General features: G+C 34.5%; 1 protein-coding gene across 8 annotated transcripts in view; it reads left to right on the top strand.

Moving 5' to 3' along the window:
* The window catches only part of cald1a (caldesmon 1a), a 125,815-nt gene extending 110,657 nt beyond the window's left edge, over window positions 1-15,158 (top strand). For 4 of the 8 annotated variants that reach the window (XM_088644854.1, XM_088644853.1, XM_088644857.1 and 1 more), the window contains 8 exons: window positions 555-698; window positions 2,638-2,681; window positions 4,199-4,277; window positions 4,471-4,608; window positions 5,323-5,418; window positions 8,288-8,374; window positions 10,697-10,733; window positions 11,895-15,158. In XM_088644854.1, the coding sequence (XP_088500980.1) occupies window positions 555-698; window positions 2,638-2,681; window positions 4,199-4,277; window positions 4,471-4,608; window positions 5,323-5,418; window positions 8,288-8,374; window positions 10,697-10,733; window positions 11,895-11,911 (642 nt within the window). In that variant the 3' untranslated portion in view covers window positions 11,912-15,158. Of the gene's footprint in view, window positions 1-554; window positions 699-2,637; window positions 2,682-4,198; window positions 4,278-4,470; window positions 4,609-5,322; window positions 5,419-8,287; window positions 8,375-8,948; window positions 9,000-10,696; window positions 10,734-11,894 lie in introns of all 8 variants that reach the window. The other 4 variants (XR_015941161.1, XR_015941162.1, XM_088644856.1 and 1 more) reach the window with 4 other exon arrangements.
* The last annotated feature ends 339 nt before the right edge of the window (window positions 15,159-15,497 follow it).

The raw sequence follows: 15,497 nt of genomic DNA, 5'->3' as shown, positions 1-15,497 counted from the left end.
AGTGTGTTTTGGTAAAGAATGGGGACGAAGAGACCGTTTCATTTCATGAATCCCAACCAACACTTAGTGTCTTGTTGTCTTTCTTTAATATTTCTTCTCCTTACACATAACATGATTTTTATAAAAATCAAAAAGGCTATTTCAGATTTCAGAATGGTCAATGGGTGAAATATTTACTTTTATTCCTTCTCTACCATTAATTTGTATTTAGCAAGCTTTCACCTAGATCTGAATTGTGAAGCATGCACCAGTTGGCCTATTCTGTGGGTGGTCCAAGATGGCTGTAGACTTGGGAAGTGAGTCAGAACAGGAATCATGGATGGGAAATCCTGACCTGAAGGTCCAGTATATTTAAATGTTTTCTGGGACTCTTCAAAGCTTCAGCACCTAAAGCACTGGAAAAGGCTGTCCATTTGGTACCATTTATTCAATAATAAGCTCATTTGAGTCATTAAGAGCTGATTTGGAACCAATGCCCATGTCTTGAGTTTCCATCCCTGAGCTAGGAGAATCAAGCAGAAATGATAAGAGCTCTCTCCTGGTTTTGATTCCAGGAGGAGAAGAGGAGGATGAAAGAAGAAATTGAAAGGAGACGAGCAGAGGCTGCAGAAAAGCGGCAGAAAATTTCAGACGAGGTTCCTGATGGGGAGGGAAAGAAGCCATTTAAATGTGTCAGCCCACGGGGCTCTTCACTGAAGGTCAGTACTGCTGAGGAGATGGATTCTAAAGAAATCCTTATGTAATTAAAAGAATTCTATGAAAACTACGAAGTGTATAAATACCACAGTCATAAAAAGTGTTACATTTTTTCACTTTTATTGTAGTAGTCCCAACAAATACTGGTCTTTATCTTTACTCTTACTTGAACATCTTGAAGTGCATAGGGAGTCTTTTGAATAGTTGGAATGCTGATTCGGTTTTAAATCATAAAGTTACTCGTCTGTCAACTCACTTGTCTTTATTCAAATGCCCAGAAGGGAAAACCAGCAATACACAATTTGTCTGAGTTTATAATGGTTGTTTCTGAATCTAGGCATCCTTTCCAGACATGGTCACTTTCTGTTTTGCTAACTTTTTGTTTGTTTGGTACGGATTTGGTAACAGCAGATTAAGTGATATGTCCATTTGATAGAACTTCACAAGAGGCCCAATGATAAACAAAAGTTAGTGGAACTGAGTTAATTTCTGTTGCTTTTTATTCATTGATCAACCAAATCTGTTTATAAATTGTGTTATTCTGATTCCTTTTTACAGATTTATTTTGTCATCTTGTTCACTGTACGTACTGTCTCCACATGTACTGTAACTAGATGTTTGCTATTGAAAATGTGTGATGTTTGAAAATGCAGTGATTTAGATAGTTGTGTGCTGTGCCTGTTACTTTTTATGTTGTTTGGTTTTGACCATATTTTATATAGTTATCAACTGTTTTAGTTGGCAGTCTTATGCATCTGTAAACAACAAATTTGAACCCACTGTGTCATCGCTTATCCTTGATGAAGGAATGTGAAAGCATTGAGCTTTGCTTACAACTATAAATCAGTCTACTGTATAGACTCAATTGATGTTTTCTGTAACAGTGTAAAATATTTCCATTGTGTTCAAACTAGATTTTACCATGGAATTACACAAAAACATGGAGACATATTGGTTCTGCTTTCAACCACTGAATAATATAAAGGACAATCCATAAATTTTAGCACATATGGTACAAGAATATATGTAAGAGCACAGGTTTTACAGCACAAACCGTGTGTCTATGTAATACAAAATAAATGTGTTCCAAAAAGTGAGTTCAAAAAGTAAATTTCTAAAACTATACTTAAAACAGCAGGACTTTCTTTTTGATTATCAGCACAGAGTTCTAGCAACACATGTCATTGACAAAATAACACTTTAAGATAAATCATGCTGTTTACTTCAAACATTAACTTTAATATACAGGAAAGCAGTAACATTAACAGAATGAGCTTTGCTCAAATATGGAAATGTGAAAGCATGTTTGAAATTGGGGAATTTCCTGTGAGCTATTTAAAGAACTCCCATAACTACTGCAGAGAGCTAATTTTTTTTAAGCTTGTGTTTTTAAGGGCTTCATGAAAACTTGCCCTCTCTTATTCTTGATGTCATTTGTCATAAACTTTGTCCACTGTTCCCACAGCCAAGTACATTCAACTGGCCTGAAGAGGCTTTGCCTTTCTTGGCAGCATGATAGTTGAAAGAAAAGCACAAGATATTTCTTGAAGTGGGAGGAGAAAGATTTCATTACAATAGAATTATAACTCAAACATGGGCTAAGAATGGTATTTTGTCTTAACAACAAGGAGATTGTACTGCAGACACTAATTAATTTATTTTTAAAAAATTGTGTCTACACAGTAACTACCCAGTGTGCAGCACAGTAATTGTCAGTTGAATGTGCTGGATAGGCTGCAGTGTGATGAGTTGCTTTCCAGTAAAATATCCAAAGATTCATAATTATGTGGCATCCTCAGACGTGAGGTGGGGAGTGAGTGTGTCATGAAAGCATAATTTAATTTACAATGCTAAGTTGTTATATTCATTTTTTAATGCAGTATTTGCTTTTTAGTCATTTGTTGTCATGTTTCTCATTTTCTGTCACACATCACCTTACAGATCGGGGAAAGGGCAGAATTTTTGAACAAGTCAGCCCAGAAAAGGTTAGTAACACAGAGTTTTGTTTGGTTCACTGTCTTCAGACTTTACATTTTAAGTACTTGTAATATGACTGAGAATATGTCACTGGGCAAAGCACTGACACTAGGGCAGATATCTTGACCACAGGTTCTCAAAGTCAATTTGAACACTTTTTTTTTCCATGTTTGCTGGTTTTCAGTACTAGTGGGTTCGTTAACATTTTCATGTTAAGTAATTTTGATAAAACATGCTCATATGAAGTCATTGTGATAAAATATGCTTAATGTCCTACATTTCTAAAGATGTGTCATCTCTTTGTAATATAAATTTAGTGTTTATAGAGAAGCTACAGAAATAATGTATTTTAATATAAATTCAGTACCTTTCTAATACTTTCTTTGAGGCTACATACAGTAATATGTTCTGGCAACATTAATAACCGTTTATGACCATCCTTCCACTATACATTGCAGATACATACGTTTTCATTATACTCTTAATCTAACCGCATCACAAACCCTTATCATAAACCCTTCTAATCTTAAATGTGACCATAGTCCTTACCCTAAGACATACTATTACGTGTTACAACAATTGACAGGATCTTGGTATACCTGTACATCTTATGTATCTGTTACATCTTATGTATCTTTTGTAACTAAAGTCATAAAGGATTGTGAATGTTACTGTATCATATGCAGTCACTATGCTGGAGGTATGCAGACTATGTAACACCACATTCATATAAAGTGTGACTGATAATCAGGTGGGTAATATATACCAAAGTGCATATGTTGTGAATTATTTGTACAAAGCACTAAAGTAAAATATTCTTAATGGCCCCATGTTGACTGGGGAGCTATGTCAGCAAATGGAAAAGGAACAATCAGAGGTTAATTTCACTCTGAAAAGTGCACTGGTGCACTACATAAGTTCAGTTCACCCTCTTGATTCAGGCTGTTCCCTTTAGGTTTAGGACAATGACCTCAGGTTCCCATGGCCAAGGGGAATAGAATTCTCAGACAGGCTCTGGCACATCATGCCCTTCCCACAGGATCACTTGTTGGGAAAAGATTCATTTTATGATGCTCCAATGACTGCAAGCATGCCACCAATTTAGTGAGCAATATCTGCAACAGTAATTGGTCAGTGGAATACTGACAGAAGTGTTTTGCCCTGTACAAAGTCCTGATCACTGATGTTATGTAGTGTAAAAGAAAATACAGAGAAAGGTAAACAGCAACTAGTAAGATGGATAGATTGTGGAAGGTGTTACAGGATATTCAGAACAACATTTCAAGATAATTTATTCATTAAACTGTGGAAGCATGAAAGCATGTTGTCATGCTCAATATAGATCAATGATATAGTGCACCAAATTCTAATGCACCATACAACTTATTTGTTTTTCTTATTGGTAAAGAACAATTATATATAAAATAAATTTCCTAGTTGCAAATACAGAGTATTTGCGAGTCCCATGTGCATTTCTTCATAGCTGTTACATGCTTGTAATGATTCCTGTTCCCTGTATTTACAGCAGCAGTGTTAAGGCTTCACACACACCCATTGTCTCGAAGATTGACAACAAGCTGGAGCAGTACACGACTGCTATTCAGGTAAATTCTGCATATCATCTGCACATATTAATTTAGAGATGTGTTGCTCTGGACCCTCCATTATATGGGAGTGTCTAATTTGTTTTATTTCTATCTGAGTTTGATGTGCTATTTTAGTGATCAATCCATTTGTTTTTTTTCATGTGATATCATTATATTATCACATCATATGTTCCCTTTTTCCTTTGTTCAGAGCAACAAGGAGCCAAAGTCCCCAAAATCTCCTTCTGCTGACCTGCCTGTGGTCGGTGATGGGGTTCGCAACATCAAGAGCATGTGGGAGAAAGGGAATGTGTTTAGCTCTCCTGGAAACCCACAGGCTCCGAACAAGGTGATAAATTGAATTCTGTGGTGTCAGTTTATATTTATTAACTTACATATCTAATTGATTTTATGTGTCTTAGAAATCAATGTGCCTATTACTAGTTTAAATATGCGATTTAAAACATATTTTATAGAGATGAAATATTGCATATTGGTGACCTGCATATTGCAGTTTAAGTCTGTTACATTGATGTATATATCCTGTTATATATTTATTTCTGAGTTTCTGTCAAAATTTATTTCTGTAATCCTCTTTAATCCCCTTTTTGCATGGTCTGAAATTTATTTCGATTGGCTAAGAAACATAACATGTTAATTTAGTATTCATTGACGCTACAGGACAATGTTTTTTTTTTATTTGAAAGATGCATGTTGTGCTTTTGATATCAAGAAAGCAAGGATATTTGTTTTTAATTTCTTAAAAATATGAACAAGCCACTGACTTAAAAACCTTAGAGATTTAAAAGAAGATTGTATAAGTGCCAATACTTAAGAAATGCCTCCAGACAGCAAACTACAGTGTTATTTTTCAGAAGCAAGTTCTCTCTTAGCCAATACGTGGGAAGATTAGTGGATAAGGATGTGTTCCCTCATATCAGTTGGTATTACTGGTAGATTTCCCAGCATTTTATGATAGTGGATGTTATTGTAGTGCCTTTGAAGGAAGTGTTTGTTTGTTTTGACTGACATTAAACTAGCTAATTTTATGGCTTTATCACAGGAGGCTGCTGGACTGAAGTTTGGAGTGGCCAGTCGTATCAATGACTGGCTCAACAAAACTCCAGAAAGTGGCAAAACTCCAGGAGCAAAACCTGCTGTAAGTATAAACTCATTTTCCGTGCATTAGCCCTCTAACAAAGCTCAGCTAGCAGAAACAGGAAGAAATACAATTTCATTCCATAGCAGAAGAAAAAAGAAGACATTTTGACATTTTCTAACACTTTTATGACTTTTCCTATCGGCAGTCATTTAGAGTGACAAATTTTAAGTAAGAGTTTCACACAAGGGTTGGCATCTTGACATGGCGGTCAAGACTGGTTTGAATCTTGGGTGAATTTTACATGATATCCCTTTGATAGTGTGGATTTTTAAATGGTGCTGTCATTTTAAATTCAAAACACAACCTTTCTGGATTGGATTTGCTGATCTAAATTGTTCCTCACTCCATAGTCCTGTAATGGACTTCTGTCTCATCCAGGGTGAGACAATTTGTGTGCTGTCAATCCCTCCTGACACCCCTGTGCTTCTGGGCTTTGACCGCTCTGCCCAGGGGAAGCAGTTTTCTGATCATGGATATTCATTTCTGTAGGAAACCTGAATCTAAGCTGCATCTAAAGCAGCAGTCTCATACTCCCTTCCTAGAGGGACGATTTTATTCTAGATTGTGTAAGGAAAATTCAGTCTCAAACTGACACGCTGTAGCAGAACGTAGTTCTGAATCGGGTGTAGAACCCTTTATGTGGTTATTCAGTGACCCCTAGTGGATATGAATACAATTACTAAATATCTGGAAAACTTTTACTGATAGAACAGTGCACAAAGGCCGAGTACAGTTCCAGTGTCGTTTTTTTGTATGAGAAAAACAGTTCTGTAAGATAAACATGCACATAATATAGAATTATTGTATACTAAATATCCATTGAATCAAGTCATTTAATCAAAGCACTTTTAAATGTTAACTAAGCTATTATTAACGCAAAGGTCTCGAAAAGCTGATTGTTGGAACATCATGAGGGTATATGAAGGATGTTATGAAAATTATCTTGTTTGTGACAGTCTCATTTGTTCCATTTTGACCCCAGTGGTTTCTTAAATAATACTAATACTATACTTAAAAGCCTTATACTGTGCTTTTAAAAAGTTTTTTTTCCTCATTAAACATTAATTAAATTAAATTAAAAAAAAATTAATTATTTTAACCTTACTTTTTTCAAACTACATTTGATTAATGTCCATACACATGCAATATTGTACCTTTCCCAAAACCTTTTCCTTAATTTATAGAGAAATAGACTAAAATTTCTAAATGCTAAAATAATGTTTTTAAATTCCGAACTCAGTGCAATTTGCTTTGTAACAGCTTACGCTTTTCTTTAGAAACTGACCTATTTCCACTAGCTTTTTAACACTGTAAACCTCATCCTGTTGTCTCTTTCTTTACTGCCTAAGTACTTTTCTCCTCTTCAGTATTCATTTCCAAGCCTCATTGTCCTTGGAGTGCTAGATTCCTCTCTCATCTGCTCTCTGTGCTGGCATACTCTTTTATCTCTACAGAACAGGTACTGTATGTGAAAGCCTCTTGCTTGCTTGTTTTCACTTTACTGGTTTTATTCTGTATAATTATGCCTGGTTGGAGTGGAATGTTTCGTATAGTGCTTAGAGCTTTATAGTGCAGCACAAGATATTTACTGACAACCTCTGGTACAGTATAGTCACTCCTTCAGTAGAACATATAAATACCTAATGTCTTCTAATGTGTTGAGATAAGACTTAGTTTTAATTCCTTTTAATATATATTATACAATGTTACAAACATTTTGATAAGGAGTTTGTAATCATGCCATATTTATAGACCAGAAAAAGAAGTTTCAAAAAGCATTATATGTAGTGCCATACCTACTCATAACAACTTTAAAGTGTTTACTCTGTTAAATATTCTTATTACATGCTAATGTGTGCAAATAATGTAGAAAAAAGAAATGAGGGAAACAACATGGATGTTGCTTACAAAAACTTTCTAAGATGCAGTGAGGTGAGATTCTCCTTTGAATAAGCTACTGTGCATCACAGGAGGTTTGACTGAACATGCAGGCATTCCTTTCACACAGGGCAAGAAGGATTGGTCAAATAGCATATGAAGAAAAGCATGAAGGACAGTGGTATCAAGAACAAAACTATTTTACATCAAGAATGCAATAATATTACATTAAATATATGTTACATTACACCCCAGAACAATTGCTTCCATGCACTCTCCTGCACTTTCCCTCATATTCACAGCCTCTGACCTGTCCTAGCTGGTAAAGATGCCTGCACAATACTTATATTCCTGTTATCTTTGATAAGGTACAATACATCTTCTCATGGAACCTTTTCCTCAATTACACATTCTTGTAATGTGCAATTTACACTTAAATTTCACACACATGTGCCAATTACATGCGCTCTGTTGAAAGTGTTTTCATAAGGAGCATTCACCTTTGTGAATGCAAAGTCTAACAAGATACTACTTACACTTGGCTTTTTCAGACCTTTACTCAATTATCATGGATGAGACCCAATTCAAGTAACACGAAAGCATAAAACAACTTAGCGGAACAAGTATAGGTTTATTCATTGTGTTTTTTTTCCTTCTCTTTCCAGCATGGAATAAACTTTTACTTGTTCCTTTGCAGCCTACGTGTGCTGACACAGCTACCTACTTGAACTACTTCATCAAAACAACTTAAGTCTGCAAAGCTAAACTCTTATACAATCTATATATACAGTATGATTCACAGTGCAAAAGAATGCAGTTTTGCAAATGGAAGTATACAGCATGTATTTTTTTTTTGCTTTAAAGACATCAACTGAGGCAGAAAAGGGGAAATGTTGTACAAGCTTTTGAATCAGTTTACTCCTGACACTCTAAGATGTTCAACTGGAGATAGGTAAAATATATTCTCAAACCCGGATTTCCATTGCAGGATCTGAAGCCTGGGGATGTAACAAACAAGCGAAGCTTGTGGGAAAACAAGGCTTCCTCCCCAGACAAAACAACCCCCTCTGCTAAGGTGAGCTTATGACGGTTGATGACATATTCCTTGATTTCTTAATGGTCCTCATGCAATGTTCCTGTTTTTATTTTTTTATCATATTTTTTTTCGTATTTCATAGACACTATGTGACACAATTTAAATATTATGCTCAAGTGAGCAAGCAACCCAGAAAGGCATTCTCCAATTTCACTAATTAACTGTTTCTACCTTTATATTGGTCTTCAAGATTTCATTCAGTTGATCAGGAGCAGGAAAGAGGAACTTCCACATAAAATTGTACATTAAAATTAGTTTTACTTGTGTTTTCTAAAAAGCTTTGCCTTGTATTTTTTTCTTTCTACCCATATCAAGAGTATGTTTTTGTCCTGGCAAGCACAATTTCTAAAATCAGAACCTGACAAGAATCAGTTCACCTTGTATTCATTAAATTCACAGTGGAGATACTGTACCAATACTGTCACATATTATTATTTTGTGTCAAAATCTTTGTATTTTCTTGCTGTTGAAAAGGCACCAGTATAATGAGAGATATAAGAAATCTCTTTTATCCTGAAATAACACTGGATTCTTTTATTTTTTTATGCTTAAGCCCTCTCTTAGCTAGTTGACTTCACCACCTAAATCTGGATGAGCCAAAAAGGTAAAACCTTTTAACACATAAAGCATTGTGTTCTTCACACTAATCACTAAATAATGGGACTGATATTATGTAAAGCAACATTTAACAGCAAGTCAGAATATGGAATAAAATTCCCCCAAAAAATAAAGAAAATGGAAAAACAATTCACTGATGAAATAAGCAGTGAAAGCTGGTCTTATTTAAATTTCTTTCCGCTGCTAATATTTGTTTAGCTTCAGTGTTTTACCACTTTCTGTACATGTGTGATTGCAGTATGTTCCGTTTTATTTTACTGTGACTCTTAATACAAAAATTACAATTTGAAATGCTACAGGGATTTCTCATAGTAAGCGTTTACTTTCTTCAGTAATAATAATAATGATAATCGTCACAACTACAGATTATGTAATAAAACATATTGTATGCACAATATTTTTTATCTAGAATCAGTGGTTACAATTCTGAATTGTTAAAGTCTGTCATTATATGTAAAGTAGGTGCAGTGAAGCATTGCAGAGAGAGAACTTGGCATGAGTAAAGATTTGCTCTAAGAATCAAATAGGCTGAGCTTGTGACTTTGGGAACATGACAGCTACTGTGCAAGAAGTATAGAACCTCTCTAAACCTATGTCTGCAGGCTTTTGTCCTATAAACAGGGGAACTGACTAGTACTGAAAGAACTTGGATACTGGAAGTCATTACCCCATCACACATTGGTAAAGCTCATCCTTAAATCACCAGGGCTATGAATATTGTACTGTTAGCAGGATTTAATTAAACAAAAATCACCCACAAAAAAATCTCTGTTTTTCTTTGTGGATAATTGTTTTCCACAAAATTTTAATTTTGAAATTTAGTTAGAGGCCTTCATTAATTATCTTTGAATGAGCACTGTAATTATTACACTTGGATAATTCTATTTCTCTGCAGTAAGCTGTTATTTATGAAGACAACCACTGTCACCACTTTGAGGACTTGATCCTTGATCCTGTTTTCTTTAACTTTTTAAAGGAAGAATGTGTGAACTTAGTTTGAGAGCAAGCAAAAAGTTCACCCTTATGAAAGCTTGATTAAATTGATTAAGTATGACAGAATATTTTAAATGATTAAGTAAAATCCTGATTTAGCCATTGACTGTGTGTGACTTTGAGCATGCTAGGAAACTGAGTCACCTCAATCATCTTTTGTACTTGCTTTTTTTCTTTACTGAAAAATGTGGGCTACAGATCAACAGTAACAATACACTCTGTACTTTCTTTAACTGAAACCTTCAGACTGCCATTAGTTTCATGCTTAACAGTCTGTAAAACAGAAGTAATATGCACTCCTAAAAAATTACAGCTGTACCATGTATGTTATTTTTACATGAAGCAATTATATTATGGTGTTTTGTAATGAGAATTAGAATTATAGTTGTAATATATATATAATTAAACACCTAACTATCAATTGCTGTTTGTCTGTTTTTTTAACCATATGTACAATTGAGCAAACTGAATGAATAAATCATATATCTGTATACATGTATTTGTACAACAAAAGGAACGTTGTAGAGCATTCGATGGCTATCAGTCTGAAGGTTAAAACTGTTCTTTTGTAATATGGCACACTGATGGTGGTAGGTTGTCTTAAATACTTGCACAGATTAACTGATACATTTTCTTTTTCCTCTGATTGCCCCCCAACATTCACCTGATGACACTACGTTGTCTTTGCAGATGACAACAGGAGGCAAGAGTAAATCAGTTACCAATGGTAAGTGGCAAGTGTCGTTGAGTTGACTGATGAATACAGCTCGAAAACCTGGCAAGGGGATGCCAAGGATGAAAAGGTTATTTCAAACATATGTCCCCTTGTGATTTTTAATGCATGCCACCAAACAGCTGAGTCCTTTCTTTGTGTCCTTTTATGACTTCGAAGCCAGTCACTGACATGACATGACATGACAAACCCTAAACATCTAAAGGACAAGGTTAAAGACTAAATGTTGAACTTGGTTTCAGCTGCACTACAGAGTCCTTGATTAATGGCCGGACATGTGGCTTTACACTCATATTTATAAACATGATACTGCCAGGTTTCAGTGTGCAGTAAATCAGTAGTGGTTGTGTTGCTTTTAAGGTATGACCTTTAAAATGTCAGTGCCACAGTGCACTATTTATAAATCGCCGTAACTGAGTGCGTGTTTGCTCTGACTTTTACTCTGAATGTGCACCACTATAAAGAACCTTGCAGGTTACAAGGATGCTGGACATGTCTCTGTAACATGCAATTCCCCTCACTTGGGTTCTAAAATTACCTGACACGAGCCAAATCTGGCCAGCATTCCTCCACCTTGATTGTCACATTATGACTGCGTGCTCTGGAAGATTAGCAATGCATTGTTGTATAAGACAGGCTGAGGTAAGAATACAGAGGCCCAAAAAATCAAGTGACAATACTGTGACAAAAATCTAAGCACCTAGAATAAGTTTTGTAATATACAGGAACCATCTCCCTCAGAAATCATTGGGGAACTTGTGAAATGTAGTGGTTCCATAATTAAAATGAATACACTCAAACCCATAGCTTTCTGACTATAATACTACCCCTTGCCTTCACAAATTAATGAACATTTAATATTCACATTGCTTTAAGAAGCAGAAGTGAAGCATAGAAAGTGTTGATTTACAGCACTCACCTTTCCTTATCATTTGTGTGATAAGAGTAAGTAATGAATTCCATGTTTTATTTATTTCATGGATTGCAGTTACAAAATACACATTGTGCTACCAAGACAATGTTAATTGGTTCATAATACCAACCACAAGCTGATAAATTTGCTTTACCTGTTTATGCTTTTGTGCATAAGCATTTTACAGTCTGTCTTTAGGTTCTTTCTTTTCTGACCACTGATAACTTTTTCTTCTCTCTCAGCAGGAATGGGACACTAACCTTTCAAAGAACTTGAGAAGGCTGGAACCAACAAAGTGCTAGACTATCCCTTTTGCTATGTATATTTTAATACCAAACAAAAAAGAAACATTTTTTTTTTCATTTTATAATAGCCTGGGGAAAAAAGCAAAATGTATATTAGCACTGTATTTAAAGCCCACAGTTTTATATGGTCATGTTTAAAGTATACTGCCTTTGCACAAGACCTTGTTCTTTCTCTAGAAAACCATGCTGTGAAATTTGAACATTTATTTTGATATAAGTTTTTTAATAAGTTTATATTAAATTACAGAAACAAAAGAAATGAAATCTATACTTGACCTGTGATGCATTTTTTTTTTTTAATGAACAAAACCAGGCTGTGAAAAGTTTTCCATCCTAAAGGAAGTTTGGTGTGTCAGATTAAGCTGGTTTGTCTTTAAAAGAAAGATTCTACATCACTCTCGTGTCAAAACTAACCATCTTATCCTTAGTTAATTATCAAATTTATCATTCTAGCAAAGCTGAATGCTGAAATTGGACTAATGTTAGCTAATAGCGGTACTGATTTTAATGGTTGACCTAATAGAGAATAGTGAAATGACTGCAGTGGTTTTAGCTCACATGCACTCATCGCTTTGAGACGTTTAGCTTAAGGACACTTTCTAATGGTAGTCAAATATTCTAATATATGTTAGTACATATATTAAGCAATAACCATTTACATTATAGCCTATGTCACAGCTTTTTTATTTGAGGTTGTTCACACGTTTTTATACTCAAGATAAATACAATCAGAGGCATTTAAAAGCAAAGCATTTGAATAAGGAGAGTTTGTGCTTTATAGGAGCAATTTTTTCATATCACCTTTTCCCCCTACTAAAATGGATCTGTGGTTATTTACATCTGAGATCAATTTGCTTTTCTGTGGATTAAGAGTGTTTCAGACCTGTTGCACAGGGATAAAACAGCAGTGTTTCTCTTTTATAAACATGACACCATCTTGCTAATTTTGCCTTTCAACCAGAAAGCAATACATATGTAGGAGCTCATGATGTACAGTAACTCTGACATGTCTTGCATATTTACAATGGAAGCATATGAAAACTATGCATATTTTTGAATGTTTGGGGGGGATACGTTTGTAGGCCCAATTATCCCAGGATGGCAAAGTTGGTTCACAGAATAAGACACAAAATCTTTTAGTACTTAGTCCAGACTAAGCACTGCCTACATGGTGCTCAAGGTCTGCAGAGAAATGAATGCCTGTGACTGCTGCACATCCACTAGCATAGGAATATTCCTGGTGTGTAGGGCTTTGCTGAAGTTTATGACTGACTACAGTTTGCATTAGATTGTCCAATTAATGCAAAGGCAAATATACTGAGAGTTAAAGTCCCAGTAAAGTTCTGTGAATGCATTGCTTTATCGGAGTGCATTGCACCTGCTGCCAAGTAATTTAATCAAAGTTAGCATATATGCAAATTTATATGAACTAAACTGTTAAAAGTATTCCAGTATCACTGCATAACTGAAACAATGGACAATGTGTATTTCTTTTTTTTTCCTTTTGAGACAAGCAAGGCATAAAACATTCCGCCATTATTGTATGGTTTTGCTAAGCATTTTTCTTTCCTGCACCCATTTCCTTCAGATTTTCCCGTGTGGAAGCTGTTATCGGATGTCGGTGCCATAAAGACGGAATCGATATATAATAGTAATTTTTAAAAATAGTTTTAAAAAGCATGACAAGACATAGTAAGGTCCAAACATCTTCAATTTTGTTATAGACTTGTGATTCTGGAAATATCTCATACCACTATTTTTCTTTAAAGGGGTGTGGAGAAGGGATAACCTAAGGACTATTGCGAGCTGTTGACAATGAGAATTCTAAGGCTACACCAATATGTTTTTATTTTTTTAAAGAGTTTGCTTAAATGATATGCATTAGGCATATCCATCCAGTGATTAACTGCACAGGTCAAGTACATCTCTGGTAAATAGTAAAATAGTAGATTGTGTCATGTCTAGACATAAGACACTTGAAAAATGTGCGTAGGGGAAAAAAACATATATTCACACTGAGTATAAAATGCACTGAATTGAACATGATCGGATACTCAGTATCTTGACTTGTTTGTCTTTCAAATTAATCTTACTGGTGTCAGCTATAACATCCTCAGCTAAATCTTTTAATGTGAGAAGGGAAGATATAGGGTGCTGGTGTTACACATTGAGAATTTTTGTTGTTTTAACACGACAGGTGGGGGCTTTTTACCTCACCAAATTTACCTAACCAGAATTAACACTCATTAAATTTCTAGGAAACTCTATTCAAACCAATACTTTAAAAATATTAGGTTTTTTTTTAAATGATGAAATTGTAGTACGTAAAATATTTTAAAGTCTAAAGAAAATTGTAAGATCAGGACCTAAAGCAATTATTGTAGTTTAATGTGGCTTCTGGGTATTGTTGAATTGCATGTTTACAACAAAATTGTTGGTAACAGCTTAATTTGAATTGGATGCTTAATACTATTTACATTTCCTGCATAAGTGATACATAAAACTGCTTAAGTATAATTATAGAGCTTCAGAAGTGCTTTTCAAGTCAAACTACATGCGTATACTATATTTATTCATAACAGGTTGTGTTGTTTTTTAATGCTTCATACCTCTTGCTGCTATAATGCTGAATGAATTACATGGCTGATAAATAATTGATTCTCGTAATTACAGTGAAATAAAATGTGACGTGAAGTGTCTTCGATTCATATTTCATTACACTGTTTTTTGATTATGTACTGAATACTGCACTATGTCTTTGTTGTTCTTTTATATTACAAATTGCAATACTACATTTTGCTGCGTTTATGACCTAGCTTGTTCTGGATTAGCCCCAGTTCAAATCAGGTGTTATAAGATTGGATGGATGCTTCACACAACTCAGTTTACCCATACCTTTGCCTGTATTAAAAATAATTCATTTTAAAAGTCTGAAGAATTTCTCAGATGTGTTTAGAAAAGTCATTTTAAACTAATGTTTATCTTTTGTTTTGTTGTGTGTTTACTTTTTATAAACACATGTAATTATTTTATATGGATAAAACTATGCAAACCATGTCTTCACACCATCTGCAATTTCTGCCATTTTGTAAACACTATGGGTATTTCTATTGTAGTGGATAGCTTCATACAACATGTTTAAATGGTGTATCAGTGAATTTGCAACCACAATAAATAAACAAATATTGTTTAAGACAAAAACTGTAATGTGCTTTATTCTTAAAGTATTTGTAGGTCCATTAAGACTTGTTTTTTTAGATGTACTGCACAACAAGGGGATATAATAATTTCAATAATTTAGTCATTTATTTTGAATGTGAGATTCTGGGAATTATATTGTTTCTATTCTAAAATACCTAGGTCTTGAGGAGTTTTTATCTTTAGCAGGTAAATACACAGAGATAATAATGGATTAAAGTTTTTTAGCCACATTCTAGAAAAAACAAAACAAAACTTGCTGTGTGTATAGTTATATACATTAAAACCCACTTGAAATGATCAAATGCCTGATACTATATAATTTCTCAGACCTATACAGTA

The sequence above is a fragment of the Lepisosteus platostomus genome, chromosome 9 (assembly GCF_059453375.1).
Source record: "Lepisosteus platostomus isolate fLepPlt1 chromosome 9, fLepPlt1.hap1, whole genome shotgun sequence".
Classification (NCBI taxonomy): domain Eukaryota; kingdom Metazoa; phylum Chordata; class Actinopteri; order Semionotiformes; family Lepisosteidae; genus Lepisosteus; species Lepisosteus platostomus.
This window is presented reverse-complemented; position numbering and strand designations above follow the sequence as displayed.